This window comes from Propithecus coquereli, unplaced genomic scaffold (genome assembly GCF_000956105.1).
Source record: "Propithecus coquereli isolate 6110/MARCELLA unplaced genomic scaffold, Pcoq_1.0 Scaffold171, whole genome shotgun sequence".
Taxonomy (NCBI): Eukaryota; Metazoa; Chordata; class Mammalia; order Primates; family Indriidae; genus Propithecus; species Propithecus coquereli.
In genome coordinates, this window is record NW_012141747.1 from 3,866,059 (window position 1) to 3,885,761 (window position 19,703).

General features: G+C 40.1%; 1 protein-coding gene across 1 annotated transcript in view; it reads left to right on the plus strand.

Moving 5' to 3' along the window:
- Positions 1–19,703, plus strand: part of AFF3 (AF4/FMR2 family, member 3) — a 506,791-nt gene that overhangs the window by 402,420 nt on the left and 84,668 nt on the right. The window contains exon 10 of the mRNA XM_012641885.1: positions 4,553–4,604. Within this exon, the coding sequence (XP_012497339.1) occupies positions 4,553–4,604 (52 nt within the window). The remainder of the gene's footprint in view (positions 1–4,552; positions 4,605–19,703) is intronic.

The following is a 19,703-nucleotide window of genomic DNA, read 5'->3' on the forward strand; positions in this document are numbered from 1 at the left end:
CAGTGCTCTGTGAAATGGCTGCCATTACATGTGAAGGTAAAGTGCCCGTTTGCAGTACCTGTGTGAGATACAGATGAGTATTGGAAGCAGCTGGCCATCTGTCAAGGGCAGGCTGCTATTGCTTCCTGAAAAATGTTGGGCCTCAACACTGTAGGCACCAGCTATCAATCACTTAATCGCATGTTAAAAATTTTTGCTTGTGTCCCTTAAGTATCACGGTCCTCAGGTACCTAGTACAGACTCTACTGCAAAGTCACCGTGAGACGCTGACTTGGAGAGTCCCTGACAGTAGTTTGACAGCTCTTCAAGTGTTCAGGCCGTGTGGTCCAGGTTTATCCACACTTCAGACTGCACCTCTGTTCTCTGGCCTCAATTCGAAAAGCTCAATTCTGTTGTCTGTTTTAGTTCCATGTCCCGTTGTCCCCTGGCAGCAGGTCCTCCCTGCTGAGGGACCCCTGGCCGACCACTGGCTCCCAGGGCAGACATCCCTGTGCACAGGGGCCGACAGGCATGTTTTCCGTCTTCTGTCACCATAAAGCCACATCAGACCAACTGACAGCAGTTATAACCTAAAATATATTCCCCCTCCATGGTCTCTAGGGAATGTCATCCTTTCTTTTCAAAATGGCCTTAAAAGTAGCACAAATGGCTTAGTTTGATGCACTATTACAAAGACATCTCAAAGTCTCTCAACTCGTTTACCCAGACGGGTTCCTTAATAAATGCTCTAAGGCCTGGTTCCCTCCTAGGTAAAAAGGGAATGTCAGTAAAAATGAACATTGATTGAATGTTCCTTCTGTGCCAGGTCCTGGGCTAAGCACTCTCTAAGGACTGTGGGATGAGTTCTCAGGGAAGCCCTTTGAGGCAGGTGCCAGGTCCGTGGGCTGTGGAGTGGTAGAGCGAGGGTTCCCCCTGGGTCCGTGCTCTGACCACCGCGGCCCGCTGCTCCCCCACGGTGCCCACCTCCCCTTCAACGAGAGCTGCTGCTGTGAGTCGGGGGTTCCGTCACCTGGGAGGGCTCTGAGGGGATGTGCAGGGAGAGGGCTAAGGGAACATGATGGGGGTGGCTCTGGGTGGGAGGCAGCCCAGCAGAGGGAAGGCTGGAGGAGGGCCTGGAGGTGCTCAGGGCATAGGGGTGTGGGAGGTGCCTATGCAGGCCAGGTGTGATGCGCTTGCGTGCAGGTGTCCAACCCCAGACTCTGCCCTTGGCCAGGCCGTTAGATCGCCAGAGTCTTTGCCTGCCTTTTTCAAAAACAGAGATGCCACCTGCAGTAGCCTAACCAACACTTAACTTGCATCTTCCTTTTACTCTTCCTTTAACACTCCTGTTCATTTGTTGTTTAACATACCTGGCCAGTCTATTTCCTTTCATGAATAGACAGGTGATAAAAAAGTTCTCCAGAGGCTGGGAGAGGCCTGGGCACACAACCACAGCAATGCCATGTGTGTGTGCAAGTGAAGGAGGCTACACCTGCCGTCTGCTGGCCACACACCAAATACGGACAGTCCCAGTGATCTTGTGGGTGTCATGGGTTCCTCTCCAACGATATTTGATTGTTCAGCTGTGAACTTCAGCCCCTCCCTAGGCTCTCTAAGAGGCCATTCTGATATGTTCTGCATTAAAAATGAAGTTCCTCCTGAATGTTAGGGAACAAGCTCTGTGCTTCGGAGTTTGAGCCCCAGGGATCTGCCTGCAACCATCAGAACAAAGCAGAGAGCTCACGTTCTCAGCTGGCACGAGGCTGTTTCCTCAGCCTGTGCCTGTGTATCTATTGGGGTCTGGGGTGTGGTGTGGCCATGGTTGTCTGTCCCAGCTCTGTGATCCCATGTTTTGGGAATAGCATCACCCAGGGTTGCTGTGGGAATGTTTGTATTAGCTGTTCAATTTCATCTTTCCATCGCCACTTTCTCGTATTTTGACATATTCTGAGTTGGATTTGAACTCTTGAAGGCTCTCCTGAATACAAAGTATTTTTACATGTGATCCTTTGTTTTTAGAACTCAGCCAGAAACACAATAAATTCATTTTTTTAAATATAAGAGAGCTAAATTCAGTGATAGAGTGATTATTATTCACAAAGCAAGGTGGATCCCTGACTGCTTTTCTTCCAAAAATGGTGAGGGGGTAGGTGAGCCCCATTATGGAAAAGACAAATGCTAAGCCCCAGAGGGGTGACTTGTCCAGGATCAGGGGGGTGTGAAGGGCAGTATGTGATCCAAACAGACGTGTGTGTTTGTGTTGACACATCTAGCACATGCTTAAAATAAACAGAAATAAGCTGCACTCACTACCTTAAAAGAGAACCTCACACACTGTTTTTACTGTTGAGGTGACTTTTCAGCAGTGCCAGCCTTATGTGGTGACCGAGTCACATGGCTGGTTTACAGCCAAGCTCAGATCCCTTACTTTGGGGCATGCTGGGCTTTCTTGCTCTGGTGGACAGTGACCTTCAAGTCTGTGCACCAATTATCCACATAAAGATTAAACTTCCCAGACCCATGACTTCCTTCTGACAACAAAGGGGTTGTTAACGGTGATTGTATGTGTCCTTTCTCCCCCCTTTTCCTGCCCACCAGCAGGACCACCCATACTTAGAGCACCCAGTGCTTGCTGGGCAGTCCTTGAGATTAACCCAAATTGCAATGGCAGTTTACCCCAAAACAAAGAATGGGGGGTGGAGACAAGAAACTGTCTCCTTCTCTGGTCTTTTTCATCAGAAAGGCGTTTGTGCCTTTTGGTAGGAAAATAGTCTTGGGGAAGGTGCCTCAACCCAGCCAACAGACTGGTGCGGTACACTATGCCATCACTATGCTAGTCACTGGGGACCCGAGGACAAAGAAAACACAGCGCCATCCCTAGGTTATTCCCAAACAATGAGTGCTCTAACGAATCACCAAGAGGTCTCTTCTCTTTGGAGCCAAGCAATGCGTTTGTGAAGTTAAGGAAATGAATGGCATGCCAGATGTGCAGGGTAATTGGGGGTGAAGCTCCACCGTCTGCTGATGTTTTGTTGGTTTGCTTCTGGCTTAAATAATGAAGGAATATACCTCCCGATACTGGGAGACTAGCAAGAGCCTGTAAGGAAGCAGATTTGGTGTCCTAACGGTAAAGCCTTAAATGGGACACCAAAACAACTTGGAGATTTCTCAGTTGTGTTCTGTAGAACAGATAGAAGTTTTTCTACTTGATCAAATGCAGGGAGCAAATTTATTTTGTAGACTTATGGAATCTAAAGCAGGACTGGACCTCAGCAAAGCCCTTCACTTGACACATGAAAAATGGGGGTGGGAGGAATTAAGTGACTTACCCCTCATTCACCCCAAGTGCCTGAAATGACTTATACAAATATTCGGAGGAATGTATTGATGATAGGCCTATAATTTGGCTTTTAAAGGTAGTAGGTACATTTTAGGGGACAGTCTTTGGAAGTTGGCTTCAAGGAAGACAGTGAGGCCTTTGTAGGGACGACGCCTGGAGCCTCAGGGCTCCTCTGAAGTGGGCACCCCTGCTCCCTGGCAGAGTGGCTTTGCTTATGTAATATACTTTTATAGAATATGCTTCTGAGTAAGGCTGCTTTTGAAATTAATTAATGTGAAAATTACTCTTCTCTAAAGAAAATATGGCAGTGCTAAAAAGAATACAATTTTATCATCATCACAAATAATAAGACCTGAATTTGTGTCTCTTTTTTTTTTTTTTTTTTTAGTTTTAACTTTTATGGACCAAAAGTGTGCTTCCCCACTGCCTGTGCGAGGACAAATCAAAGGGACCCGGATGGGCTGGGAGTTGCCTTCACGGGCTTTTCAGGAAGCTCCTTCCTGGTTGGCTTTCCACACTCAGTAGGATCTTGGGGATGATGTGTTCTCCAGCTCTTTGAGGGATGGAAGGCCTCAGCCTCTGTTGCTCACCACTCAAGTTATTGTTTTATGGCTCTCAGCACTGCTACTTCTTCCCTAATTCTCTTTACCATGAAGGCCCCCCAGGCAGGTAGCGGGGCACAGCACAGCACCTGGAACATAAAAAACACTAAACAAGTAATTATGGAATCAAAACTACCCAGGAAAAAGCTCCTACTTGGTTCTGGTTTTCTAAAACAGCATCTCTTTTTGTTATTGCTGTAGCATAGTTGTACAGATTTGGGGGGTACATATGACATTTTGATACATGTATGCAATGTATAATGATCAAATCAGGGTAATAAGGATATTCAGCACCTCAAAAATTTATCTTTTCTTTGTGTTGGGAACATTACAGTTCTTCTCTTCTAGCTATTTTGAAATATACAATAAATTATTGTTAAGTATAATTTCCCTACTAACACAGCATCTTCTGGAGACTGCCATCTTAGCCTATGACTGTTGTGAGGGTTCATTTTATGATGTGTCCGCTATTTCCTAAGTGCATCGGAGGAAAAGTGCATAAAAGGGAAAGAAAAAAGAATTAGGAAATCGAATAGACTTATTACCGAAATGTTGCTCTAATAAAGGTGATAATTTTGTTGAATTATTTTCAATCCTCTAAGTCTCTGTACCTCTTTGTTCCTCTTTTCAGAATGCTAGAAGATGACCTTAAGCTAAGTAGTGATGAAGAAGAGAATGAACAGGTAAGATTCTCTTTTATGTTGCTGTCCTTTGGATGTGACACAGGTAGCACTGACCCAGTGCAGTGTGCTGGGTGTTACCTGAGCTGAAGTGTCCTCGAGGATGCCGGGTTTTCTTCTGCTAATTATGAGCCTCTATGCAGTTGGGCCAGTCTATTAAAGTATCTTAACCTTAATTTCCCTTAAAATTTTAATTCTGTGATCTTTATGACATTGAGATCAACAACGGGTATTACAAGGAAAGTGACTAAGATCAGGCTTCTCTGTGAAATACAGCCTTTTTTTTCTTTTTGGCAAAGCTAACTGACCCTCTGCAGATCAAACATGTGACCTTAACCTCATCAGCATGCAACATGCAAGCTGTAACATTAAATATTGAGCAGTCTTATACAGATATTATTAACATTGAGAAGGAGCAAACGCAGAGATGAGCTCAAATGATGAATAAAAAATAATCATGCTGTTTGTCTTAAATGATAAATGTGCTTGAAATATTCTCCCTTGGTGTTGATTTATCAGCTCGAGACATCAGTCAGGGGGTTATAAATACTCTTCTGATAAGTCAGTTAAGGTGAAAAAATATCCACTTAACATTCATCACTTTCACTTCTGTATTTCAGGAAATGTTTGTATTTCAAAGCAAGTTTAAAAACACTAAAGAGAGATTTTCCTACATTTCTGTTTCTTTTTTCTCATCACCTGTATTGTATTTTGTCAAGTTTGGATAAATGGGATGGGTAGAAAGACAATTCAGAGAGGTTTTTTTAATAAGTCATTTTTGTATGCAATGCAAAATACTTTTGCTATGCAATTGATTTTGGAATAGTGAACTTAATACAAAGGTATCATGAAATGCTATGCAAATGATTCGCTGTCTAGACGTGCAAATACAAATAATGTACGGAGAGAATAGGCAGAGGTGAAATAAAAGTCAAAGGAAAATTTCAGGGAAGAGCGTCTGAGCAGAGCATGGCTATGAGGTCACAGAAGAGTTTGCTTGCCTTGTGAGAGAAACTGAGGCACCAAAGATGGGAGAAGAGCTTGAGGAGCCTGGAAACCATATTGGCAAGTGGAGGAAACCCAGTGAAGGAAGGTTAACTGTGCAAGGAAAGCCACTCAGGCTTTGAGTTTTTTTTAGAGATCGATTAATTTGTTTCTAGGTATACACATCAGGGCAGTCAGATATCCACAAAATGGCAATCTCAGCAGAAATATAGAATGGCTTCACTCCTAATTTTGGTTCCTCGTCGGTGTTACTATAAACAAATGACTTCATCTCTTTCTGTTTGTCCCCGTTGAGCAGCTCAAACAGGTGCATTATGGATTAAGTCATATCAAACATACAAATTGTGTGTACTTCATATTAGAAAAAGGATTCACGGACTATTTCAATCTACAAACCTTTCTTAATTTGAAAATAACTTTGTGAGCTATTTCCAGGAAATACTTCCAATGAAAACTCAATTTAAAAAAACTCATTATTAGTGATACACGTTCTCTAAGGCAGTGAGAACTTTTAGTCGACTCGTTTTGCTTTGTTAGCTACTCCCTTCCAGTCTGTACCCATTGATAATATTGTATTGTGAATATACAGGTCACATATTTTATTCTTGCATTTAATCCCTATGTGCATACACCTTCCTATTTTTGCAATAAAAGGTACTAACAAAATGACTAATTTTTATTCAGTAATCCCTTTTTCCTAATGAAGACTCCAAATAGTGGTTTTGTATATGGGAGTTTAAAACTAGTTATTGCTTCAACACTAATTATATTAAGTTGTCTTGTTTTGGCCTATAATCATACCCTGGTCTAATTATAGAATTATAATTCCCATACTTTAAAAAAAGACTGATGATTTTTTTCTCTCCAAGACCAATATATTGTTTTTCCCTGAAAGAGTACAGCTTGTGCACACATGCAACACACATAGACACACTTCATTATCTAACATTGTGAGTAATTAAACATTTAGAATAAATGATTTTTCCAGGTCCCATTTATTTATTTTTGTTGTTGCTGTGATTGCTTTTGGGGTCTTCTTCATTAATTCTTTGCCTAGGCCAGCGTCTACAAGAATTTTTCTAACATTTTCTTCTAGAATTCTTATGTTTTATGCTTTAGGTTTAAGTTTGTTATCCATCATGAGTTGATTTTGTGAGTAGTGAGAGGTGTAGATCCTGATTCAGTCTTCTACATGTGGCTATCCGATTTTCCTAGCACCATTTATTAAATAGGGATTCTTTTCCCCAGTGTATGTTTTTGTCTGCTTTGTCAAAGCAGACTATATGAGGATGGTTTTATATCTGGTTCTTGGTTCTGATCCAGGTGTAATCAGACCTTGTCCTTTAAACCCAAAATCTTTCCCAGAAAACCCCCTGCCTCAATAAACATGATGCTAAGATCCTTAACCTTTTCTTACATTATATCTGGTTGGTTACCTTTGTGAATATTGGTTCGACTAGCCTGTATAGCCACCGTAATAAAGAGATATCCATAAGAGCTTCAAGTTGCTACACCTGTCTGCCCTTCCTCAGACAGCCTCAGACTCTTGTGTGGTTCAACACTCCTACCTAATGTTTCCTTTTCTCCTCATTGCCTTTGTGCTCTTAAAGATTCAGAGACAGTCTAGTTTAGCGATTAAGAGTATAGCAGCCCTGCCCCAGGGGTTCAAATCCCTGCTCTGTTACTCATGGCTTTGCAACCTTGGCCCAGCCCCCGAACTGCTCTCTGCTTCAATGTCTTCATTTATAAAATTGGAATCAATGTTAGATCCCCCAGGCCTGCCTCTTCCTCAGAACTTCAGGTCACCCATCATCTTCATGTCACCAGATCTATTAGGCATTTTTTGCTTTTATATTATTTATGGAAATGATAAAAACTTTTATAAATGACAAAAAATATGTTCATGATTATCAACTTATAATTGAAAGCAACATACATAGAGGAAAGGGCACATACCCTAAGTATACAAATTGTTGAATGTTCACAGAACAACCCCATGTAACCAACACCCAGATCAAGATATAGATGTAACCAGCCTCCCAGGTGCCTCCTGTCCCCTTCCAGTTACCACTCTCCAAAAGAATAGCCACTTTCCTATTTTCCAACATCATAGCATAATATGGCTTGTTTTTGAACTTTATATCAGTGGAATTATACAGCATGTACTCTTTGGTATCTGACTACTTTTGCTCAACATTGTTTGTGGGATTTATCTATGTTGATTCTATTTCATATAACTGAAGTTTGTTCATTTTCATGGCTGTTACCTTATTTCATTATGTGTGTATCCCATAATTTACTTACTTATTCAACTGCTGATGAACATGTGGATATTTGGCTCTATTAAAATAGAGCTGTTATGATCATCCCTGTATAGATCTTTTGTTGAACATATGGGAGCATGTCTACTGATCTATGCCCAGGAGTATAAATGCTGAGTGGTAGGGTGTGGGTATGTTCAACTTTAATAGATTGTCTCTAACCATTTTCCAGAATAGTTGTACCAATTGACACTCCCACCAGCAACATAAGAGAATTCCATTTGCTCCACGTCCTTGCCACACATTTGCCTTTTTATGTTCATGAGGTATATTGGTTTGAAGTTTTCTACTTTTTACTGTCTTTGTCTAGTGTTTTTTTTTTTTTGAGACAGAGTCTCGCTCTTTTGCCCGGGCTAGAGTGAGTGCCGTGGCGTCAGCCTAGCTCACAGCAACCTCAAACTCCTGGGCTCAAGCAATCCTCCTGCCTCAGCCTCCCAAGTAGCTGGGACTACAGGCATGCGCCACCATGCCCGGCTAATTTTTTCTATATATTTTTGGTTGTCCGATTAATTTCTTTCTATTTTTAGTAGAGACGGGATCTCGCTCTTGCTCAGGCTGGTTTCGAACTCCTGAGCTCAAACAATCCGCCCGCCTCGGCCTCCCAGAGTGTCTTTGTCTAGTTCTGATATCGGGGTAATACTTGCCTTATAAAATGAATTAGAAGGCGTCCCCAACTCTTTTCTTTTCTTGAAGAGATTGTGTAAAAATTGATGTTAATTCTTCTTTGGCAGAATTCTCCAGTGAAACCATATGGGCTGGCGATTTTTAAAACTTAAAAAAATTTATTTCCTTAATAGTTACAGGGCTATTCATATTATCTGTGTCATACTGGGTAAGTTGTGGTAATACATGCTCTCCAAGTAATTAGTCTATGTATTTATGTGTATAGAGTTGTTTGTATTATTCCTTCATTGTCCTTTTGATGACTGCAGGAGCTATAATGTTACCCTCTGTTTCACTACTGATAGTCATCATTTGTCTTCTTTTTTTTTTTTTTTTGTCTTGCTAGAGGTTTATCAATTTTATTGATCTTGTCAAAGAACTAGCTTTTTGTTTCATTGATATTCTCTGTTTAGTTTTTCTGTTTTCAATTTCATTGATTTCTTATCTTTATTTTTTTCTCTCCGGCTTGCTTTGGGTACATTTCTGCTGTTTTTCTAGTTTCTTGAGGAAACTTAAATTATTGATTTGAGATTATTGATTTTTTTGTAATGTAAACATTTAGTGCTATACACTTCATTCTCAGCACTGCCATAGCTTTATCCCCAAATTTTGACATGTTGTATTTCAGTGTCATTCAGTTCAATGAAAATTCTTTTTTGACTCAGGGATTATTTAGAAGTGTGTTGTTTAATTTCAGAGATTTTACATTTATTGGTTCCATTATGGTCAGAGAACATATTTTGTATGATTTCAATTCTTATAAATTTGTTGAGGATTTATTATAGCCCAGTATATTGTATTGGTATATGTTTTATAGGCACTTAAAGGAATATGTAGTCTGTTGTTGGATGAAGTGTTCTATTAATATCAGTCATTTTCTGTTGTTTGATGTTGTTGAATTCTTTTATATCTTTTCTCACTTTCTGTCTAATTGCTCTGTCCATTGTTGAGAGAGAGGTGTTAAAGTCTCTGGCTAAGATTATAGATTTGTCTATTTTTATTTCTTCTTTCCATTCTATCAGTTTTGCTTCACATATTTTACAGCTCTATTATTTGGTATATATACATTTAGAATTGCTGTGCCTTGGTAGATTGACCCTTTTTCATTATGTAATGTCCCACTCTTTCTCTGGTCATTTTCTTTGCTCTGAGGTCACTTTTTCTGATATCATTATAGCTACTCCTGCTTTCTTTTGATTAATGCTTGCATAATGTAACTTTGCATTCTTTTACTTTCAACCTACCTATATTGTTATATTTGAAATGAGTTTCCTGTAGGCAGAATATAGTTAAGTCTTATTTTTATCCACTCTGCCAATTTCTGTCTTTTAATTGATGTATTTAGACCATTTACATTTAATGTAATTATTGATTAAGGCTTAACAATCAATTATTGTTAAGGCTTAAGTCTGCCACTTTATTTTTTGTTTTCTGTTTGGTCTACTTGTTTTTTCATTTGTTTTCTTTTTCCTGCCTTTCTGTAGGTTCCTTGAACATTTTGAAGGATTCCATTTTGATTTATCTATAATGTTTTTGTGTGTATCTCTTTATATAGCTTTTCAGTGGCTATTCTAGGTATTACATTATATATGCGTAATTTATAACAGTTCACTGGCGCTGTCATTTTATAAGTTTCTCCCTTAATATTCTACAATCATTTCTTTCTTTTTTCTACTTTTTTTTTAATTTCAAAATACTAAGGGGGTACTATGGCTTGAGTCAGGACTATAAATGTGCCCATCACCCAAATAGTGTTCATTGTACCTGTTAGGTGGGTTTTTGCCCCACCCATCCTTCCCCCTCCCCACTGATATTCTATGATTATTTCTATCACAGAATTTATAATAGTGGATAATATGAGGATGATGATGATGATAAGTTTTCTGTCTTCCTAATTTCTTGAGTGAACAACATGAATCTTATTCTGTATCTTATTCGTCTTCATTTCCCTAGTGCATGGCTAACTGGCTTCTAACAGGAAAATCTAATCTCCCCACTACCACATCCACACAACTGCTTTTATCTTCACTACTCTCTCCCTTTCCCTCCTGTTATGGGAAGACACTGCCCTGCTCCTATCAAAAGTCCATCCCATTTCCTCTCAGTTACTTGAGATTTGTTCTTTTGATTCCTTTATGCCCCACCTCTCCACCAGAACCGTGCCTCGTGGGGTCAGTCCCTTGTCTCGCTAGAAGACTTACAGCATTAAAAACTATTACTTGCCCACTTCTTTTGAGCAGTCTAACATCACACTCTCCTGGTTTGTTTCCTACCCCTCTAGCTGTTTATTCTTAGGTTTATTTGCTGACGTTCATTTTCTACCTAATCTTGAACATTGAAGACTTTTCAGCATTTATTTGTGACTTCTCTTCCCCACTCCACTCTCTCTGGGTGATCTCATCTATTCCCATGACCTTCAATTTTTATATACTGACAATTTCTAAACTTACATCCTCGGCTCAGAACTCTCTTCTGAACTGTGGACTTACTTGACTTTTCCACTTGGATGTCTCACAAGCATTTCAAATTCAGTTTATGCCAAACAGTTCTTCTGGTCTTGCCATCCCTCTACTCAACACCCAAACATGTTCCTCTTGTGATTGTTCCCATTTCCAAAACTGCCAGGCACCCAACTGTTTAAGCCTAGAAACATTGGACTCATCCTTGATGACTAACTATTCCTCACTCACATATTCATTTCATCTCTAAATACTATAAATTCAACCTCCAGAATTAAATATGGGTCCATCCACCTCTTTCCATCCTGGCTAGTCTAAACCAGTCTAGTATACACTGTATTTCTATTCCCTGCCCTCTAGAATACAACCTCCCATGGTGATCTTTTAAAAATATAAAACATATCAACTAATTTCTTGGTCTAAAATATTAAATAGGTTTCCCATTCCACTTGGGATAAAATCCAGAGCCCTCAGCATGGCCAGCACTACCCTGCGCTTTTTGGCTTTGTCCATGTCTCCTCTTTGCAATGAGCTCATTCATGGCACTCTAGTGGCTCGGCCCTTTGCTAAGCTCCTGCAACAAGCCAGGCTCAGCTGCCTCAGGCCTCCAGCGGCCTCTACTGCTTCATTCTTTGCCTGGCTAACACCTCTTCATCTTGGAGGTGCAGCATAACTTTCACTCCCTTAGGGAGACCTCCCCCTTATCTAAATTGGACCCCAGCTAGTCCCTCTCACAGTAACCTTAGTCTTTTTTCCTGAATTTCACCATAATTTTAGTTATAGATTATATGTTTACTTTTTCTAATATCTCTACCAACTAAACTGGAAGTTTCCTGAGGGCAGGGACTGTGTTTGGCACAGCCGAAGTGCTAACTATCTGTTGGATGGAAGCATGTTACATTGAATTGAGAGTATTTCCCACCGGCCATTTTCCTGTATGACCTTTCCTCTACTTTTATTTCTTTTACTGAAAACTATGATTTTTCAAATTAGCCCTGTGCAAATATCACAAGTATTGGCAGAGATGACAAAAATATAAGACCCAAAATCATAAACTGGCTATAGATAAATGGACAAATAACCTACCTATTTGAGAGAAAAGCGCTTATCCGGTCACCATGGAAATGTCTTTAGCCACTTCTTAAACATGTTTACATCAAGTCATATGGAAGTTACAAGTTTTCATAAGCTGTCTCAGACAGAAGCCTCCAAAACCAGGAATATGGGTTTCTCCATAGATTTCCCTTTCAAGGATAGCAGAATTTTGACTGTGACCTCTAGAGCTGGGGTTGTACTGTTTACTTAGAAAGTTTGCAGATAGAATTGAAATGGAAGCATAATCTCATGGTTGCACCTATGGTTTTCATACTTGATAAGGTTCCAACTGGAAATAGCACAACATATTTGAGAATCAGCTTTCTTGTTTGTCTGGGTGAGAAAGAGATGTGATACACAGAGCAGTTTGTTTGATCTCCTTTCTGTAACTCTTGGGTTTGACAGTTCCAAAGGCCAGTGTTTCCATGGAAGAATGTGAAGGAATTAGAAGACTTAAGACAAAATTGTTACTAAAGACACTAAGTACTAAAGAAAATTTTTAATGGATTTGGAAGGGAGAGATGAATTATTGCACATCTTCCCATTAGGCAAAAAGATGAGCTCTGCCTCTCAAGTCAAGGAAAGCTTGGGAGGTTGGACATAAGCAAATATGCAGATGGGATTATTACAGCTAAGACATGAGGAGAGGGACACATCATTAAGACTTTCAGCAAGGAGCAGCAGAGATAATGTCAACTACAGACAAGTGTTTCAGAGATGACAAATACATAGCTCAGGGAAAGGAAGGAAACAGGGATCCAAATTGAATGGCTACGTACATGCCTGCGGCTTCCAGTAATTGCATTATCCATACATATTGGGCAGTCTTTTCATTTTAATTATGTAACTGCATTTTTCTCCTTAAATGAGCATGGTTTATCCACTTAAACTGACTATTTTAATTTTACAGGCAGGGATCATTGGATCTAATCTGTAGAGGGAAATTTCCCTATTGGCATAATTTACTTCCCGCACAATGAAGAAAAGTTACCTTTTAATCCCCAATCAATATTTGGAGAGCACACAATTAATTTAATAGATATCTAGGTCATTAACATAAATCTGCAAGTGAAAGAGCCAATTATTTTCTTATTTATAATGCATAGAGTAATAATCATGTCTCTTAGAATCTAAAGCCTTGCTGCATCAAGATGTCAAGATTGTAGGTGAGGTTGCTCTGAGCACAAAATTACTGTTATTGCTTTTTGTTCCCTTTGGTTTCTTGTGGAGTCGCACAAGAAGCATTCCCATCTCAATTCTCTGCTTTTTGCCATAGAGGTCACTGAATGACTCACATCATTTTGGGTGTGCTACTAAAAGCAGATTGCCAGTTGTAATGGGAGCTCTTCATTTTTTCCCTTGTTTCTTTTTAATATGACAATTGCATAACAGAATGCAGAGCTTTCAAAAAGAACCTCTGAAGGCATTAACAGTGCATGTCAATCAGTGACCAAATGAATTAGCTGAATGACATGCACACGTGGAATAAAAACATAGGAGGTTTTTGCAGCCCAACTCCACTTCCCTAGATGCATTTTTCCTCTCAGGATCAGCTTGGTTGATGGTGAAGTTCTTGGCCTGTGAAAATTTATTACCCACAGAGTCAATCTGCATTCAGGCAGCCAAGTCTGAATAAATAGAGTCATTGTGCTTGTCTGGGATTTGTGGCCAGAGTTCATCCAGGCAGCATGACATTCACATCCCAGGAGATTCATAAAAGCCAACACCCTGGTATGTGCTCTCGAGCCCTGCCAAAATTGTGTAGAATTATATAAACAGGAGTTGAAGCAGTAATCAGGACCAGGTTTGGGGGCAAGGCTCCAAAATCAAGTTTCTCCTACATTAGAAATGAAGTGTATTGTTGATGTTATTTGTAGCCAAACAAGAACTACACAGTTTTTACAAAAATGTCATTCTGAGAATTGTCTCGAATACCTACTAAGCACCAAACATCATGCAAGAGGCTGGCTTGTTGGTCTTGATAAATTATACATTAATAATATTTGTTATGATAATTTAACCACAAAAATTTTAAGTAAATTTTCAATGCCAAGAAATGCTTTGCCCTAAAGGACTATACAAAAAAGTACATATTATATGTATTAAACCTCATAGCAACATAAAAAAAGAGTACCTTATGTTTGTTTTTTTGTTTTTAGGCTTGCATTAATGTTGTACCTGAGCTAAATCCCCAATTTGATCATACTGACTAATTGGTTTCTTTTTAATATGGAAACAGAACAATCACTCTAGGTGAAAATTACTGGCCACACTTATAACCCTGACTCAAGCATAACAAAATTGATACATGTAACCAAAAATATTCATTCACCCCTAACCCCCATAATATTTTGAAGTAAAAAACAAAAAAGGAAAACTACTGCCTATCAGACATTTATGAAATAATCACGTATTCAAACCTTTGGTCACAGTGAAACTCAAATGTTTCATAGAAGAGTTGGTTTGTTTAATAGTCCTGAAGCTTAGTTAAGTAATGGTATTTTATAAACAAAATTTCACTGTCACCAGAATGCACAATTCTTTTATTATATCATGACACTTTTTATAAATGTTTGCAAAAATCACAAGCATAGGTGGAAAAAATACACAAATATATAATTGCCTTTTTTTCATGTTAATGGACTATAATTTCCAAAATTGAAATGGTCAGCCAACTTAAATGCCACTGAGCACAGATGTACAAAGGCTCACAACCCTATTTCCTAAAATATTTTCTCTGAGCTCTTCTTGGGACCTGATTGAGATTTTTATAGGTTTAGTTGTGTCCAACCAGCCTGGGCATGGGATGTGCCTCGTTTCAGCCCGAGGACCCTGAATGGAAGTCTGGAAAATGAGAAAATTATATGAAATTAAAAGACAATTCAGTAAATGTGGGCAAACACACAACACAAAAATGGGGAACCACAGCCTTTGTTAAATTGAAGAATTCATAGAAGGAGCTACATTTTTGAAACTCAGCCAGGTTGCTGTTAATGGTGGATAGCAGCACCACCATCACAGACTCTGCATTGAGGAACCAGGAGGGGCCATGCGTCATTAGTTGATAGGCACGCTCTTCTCAAACACAGCTGCCCTCAGGGATGCTGGTTGGCAGAAGTGGTGGAATTCTCCCTCCAGAGGACATTGCTATTTAGCTCGGAGGAATAGCTCTTTGGTAACTTTAATGGTTTTTTCTTCAATAGCTTTTTGGAAGTGAAACCATTCAAGAGTGGTTGCTCCTTGGAGTATGTGCTATCACTCATACCCAGGCTGGAATGGTGTCATATAGTAAAGGATTTACCTGTAGTTATTCAGGTGTTTGGTCCAGATATGCAGTTGGAAACTTGAGTTTTTATTTATGTTTTTCCAAATCTTGTCCAAGTGGGGCTGGTTATCTCATAAGCCCAGCTTTTCTCAGGAGACTCTCTTAGCCTGTTGCTTCTACATGGAGAAAAATCATTTGTGGTAATTCAAGCCCCCTTGGCACTTCCCAGTTCCACCCTGACCAGGTCTGCAGCCAGTAGATTGTGCTGAGTGAAACAAGACCATCTTTAAGAAGCGGACCAGATGATGGCTAAAATGTCAGACGACCAGACATAGTGGTCTCCACTCCAGAAAGGTGCAAGGGTTCGGCTTAGCCAGAATATCTCTTGGGGGACGTCTGAATCACCATCATCTCTCTGGGTACCTCTTTCTTCAACTTAGATTTTGTTCTCAAAGTTCAAGGCATTTTGAGGAAAAGCGTGTGATTATTAAGCATTATATGTAAAAGCACTTTCACATGCAAACTGTAAAGCACTGTTCACTTGAGAGCTGAAAATCCTAGCACCAATAATAACATGCTCAGAATTGATTTGGCTTTCTTTTATATAACTGGTTTGCAAAGTATAGTTAGGAGAATCATTCCTAACCATCACAAACCTGTTTTTACCTTCAGGTACTGCTATTTTATCTGAGTAAAAAAGGTTTCAGTGAAACATAAAGGCAGGCTTAGATTTTGGTTCTTCAAGCATAGGTTGCATTTTTAACAAAACTACGAAAACATTTATGTTACTTTCATCTATCTCTACACAAAAACAAAGGAACATTTATATTCCACAATTGAGGCCCTGGTTGCATTCATAATAATCAACGACCTAGCAAGGCCAATGGAAAATGAACAGGACTCCACCAAAGCATCATATTGAGGTAGCATAAGGACTTTTTTAAAAGGTCCAAAAGGCATTTGGCAAACTCAACAAAGTGGCAAATGACTAATCCCAGTATTCATCTGCTAGGCCAAAGTTGAAAGTCGTTAATGGGCATCACCATCCTGGCTTTGCTCAAGTCTGGCCTGTGTTGAAATTGCCCTATGAGATGAGTTCCAGGAGCATGTGGATGATCAGAGCCCAGATGAGCAGGCCACAAAGTCATGATGAAACCTGCTTTCATTGGGCAAAGACATTGGACCAGGAAGCAACAATTCCTGCATACACAGGTCTTTATGTGCTGGGACAGTTTATCTGCTGCCCAGGCAGAACCTAAATAACCAGCTAGCCTGGACTATGCTAAGAAGCCACATCAGCATCACCTTTAAGCAAAGCTTCAACCATGTGAATACAGTCACCCCATAGTCAGGTCACTATGACACATCATCTCCCCTGCATTAAATCCAACCAAGGCTAGAACTGTCTGGAAGGACACGTCAGCCAACAATTTTAGAACTTAGCATTTACTACCAGTGATTTACTTTCTATTTTTTTTTTTTTTTTTTTTGGCCCTAAAACTGTATGTCACGGACCTCTAGAAAACAGATTTGCCCATTCCAGTGAGACCTGGAGGCCAAGGCAGCTGTCCAGAAGGCAAATGATCACGTCACATTGACAGTGTCCTAGCATCACCACCCACACTCCAAATTTAACCTTGCACTCCCAAGAACCAGGAATTTAAATGCACATACTCTACCTATAGAGCATTGCTGAGCAGCTCGGCCAGCGCTGGTGTGATGGCTCTTCTTGTTTGTGTGCCATCACTTTGAAATTATAGCTAGACAGACAAGCACATGCGTGCATGCACAAGCACACACACATGCTCACCTAGAAGGCACAATTGCCTTGCCGATGCTCTGTCCCAAAAGACAAGTGTTTCTGCCACCCTCATGAGAGACCTCTCATGATTCTGAGAACAGAGAGCTGAGCTTGAATCGTTTACCATCATCTAACAGCACCAGTAGATTTGTGCCCTTTGCCTGGTGAATCCTCAGTGATCTTTGCTCCCACCCAGACCTGACCCACACAGCTACTTCCTTTTTATAGCCCTGCCATGGTGAGCCCTGAAGGTAAAAAGAATTCTTACCCCAGAGTTCTTAGCAAGCTTTGAGATCAACAATAAGGATGTAACCCTCTTGAAAAAAAGAGATGAATCTCAGAAACGTAAAACCCTCCCATCTCCTTTGCCAACACCTGTCTAAGAGATAAACTCCTATACTTCCTTGTTAGCATCCCCAGGTAAAGCTTTCCCTAGTGTCTGTCAGTGTCCACCCAGCATCCCACCAGTCCTTTTCGCACTGAGACCAGCAGAATTCAAAATTCATCTGGTCCCCTTTTCTTGCAACCTCCAGCCACAAGAGTCCATAGTGAGGCTGAGGCAGAATCCGGCTGCTCTTTGGAGCCCTTACTGGCCTCGTGACCATGGGCAAGCTAATCTGACCAAACTTGTTTCACTATCTTAATGTACTGGACAAAAATAATAAAGTAGATTAGTATAAAATATATTTATTAACATAAATATATATTAGTATAAAACTATTAAAGTATACATTTTAACACCCCCCCTTCCTCTGCTTCTCCTTCCCCTTCTCCCCAGAAATGTTCTTTATTTTCATTGCTGGAAATTTTTTTTCCCAATACTTATTTAGGTAAAGGATAGAAAGGAATATAGGAAAAAGTTGGGAGAGTTGATTTATACAAGAAAAGGCAGGGAGCTAATTATGCAGGAACAGATCTAGAAGGTAGGAGGACGAGGTGGTGAGAATGGTGGTCTGGAGTCTCAGGAGAGAGAGTGAGGAGGTGGGAAGGAGGCAGAGGGACAAGGAGAAGAGAGACTGGACAACTGCTGCAAGATACGGGACTTAGAAAGGGCAGGTATGTAAAGAAGATTTGGAAGGATTTTATAATATGTTACAGTCTATTTCCCACTTGGCCCTCTCTTGTCAAGAGACATTGATACTTAAAAATATTTCTCAAGGCTTCCATAGCATATTTGTGTTTCTTTCAGATGTCACACCATGCTCAGACTGGTCCCGAGATGGCCCTGATTTATTTGGGTTACATCTAAAGTAGACATAGATTCACACCAGACTGCTAATGGTAGCTAGCACCACAGTCATGAGATGGAGGTGGTTTTTGTTTTGGTTTGTTCATTTTTTTCTTACTATATGTGCTATATTTTTTCTACAATGAAAATGTGCTACTTAGATCATTGAAAATAATAATAAAAATGAAGGGGCCACAATTTAAACTTACCCCCGCCATTATGTATCATATGCATACAATAAAAATGAAGTTTGAAATGCAAAGGCTTTTTGATAGATGTTACATACTGTTATTTGTATCACTCTATCATCTCTCCCCCAAAGCAACCTAAAAATCTTAAGAACATAGGTAACAATTGAACCAAGCGCATGATTAATGGGAATTGAGTTTTGTGAACATAGTCTTTAGGAGGACAAAATAGTTATGTTTGGAACAGGACAGAGACTGGTAACTTTACCACCTGCCCAGCAGGGTCATGTATAGTTAAATAGTCCCTTGTTTAATACCTTGATAGAAGCGTTTGCTAAAAAAAATACCACAAGAAAAAGAATAGATTTCTTATAAGGAAAACAGTATCATAGAGAGTGCCATTTTGATTTTTAGCAAAATAATATTTCAGCAGATTTGTCACATTCTCTTCCCTAGAAGAGTAATTGACAGTTGAAGGTTGGTGCCTATTTAAAAGCAGAATATTGCCTTGTTCATTTCTTAGGGGAAAAAACAAAAGGAATACTTGGTTGTAATTGTACCAACAGAAGCTCAAATAAACTTTGGAATCTATGTCAAAGTCAAAGCCTATGTACTAATTTGGTGGCCTCATCCTCTGACACAAGGTTTTTGGAATGGGATCGAATCAAATGAATGAATGAGCTAGAGGCTAATCCATCCTCCTTCAGGGATTAACCATTGTGGCTTGGTCATCTGGTGACACTTTTTGTCAAGCATTGGTGAACCCTACACTATTGGTTGGACCTTGCGCCAAGGGTCATTGAGTAATGTAACTGGTACGCACTTCCTGTCCTCAAGAAGCTGATACCTAGCCTCCCTACGTCTGGCCCTTTATGGGGCAGTGTCCAGCTGCCCAAGGAAAAGCAGCTACTTGCTGTGGAACAGTGATGCCACATCTCTGAAACTGTGAGCTGCTCCCCAGGACCTGGCCTGGGGCTGGGTAGCACCCAGCTACTTCCCACCCCACACTGTGGCAAACAGTAATAGCCTCATGCATGGTCACGGTCTTCCTGGCATCATCCTCCCACTTCAGACTGT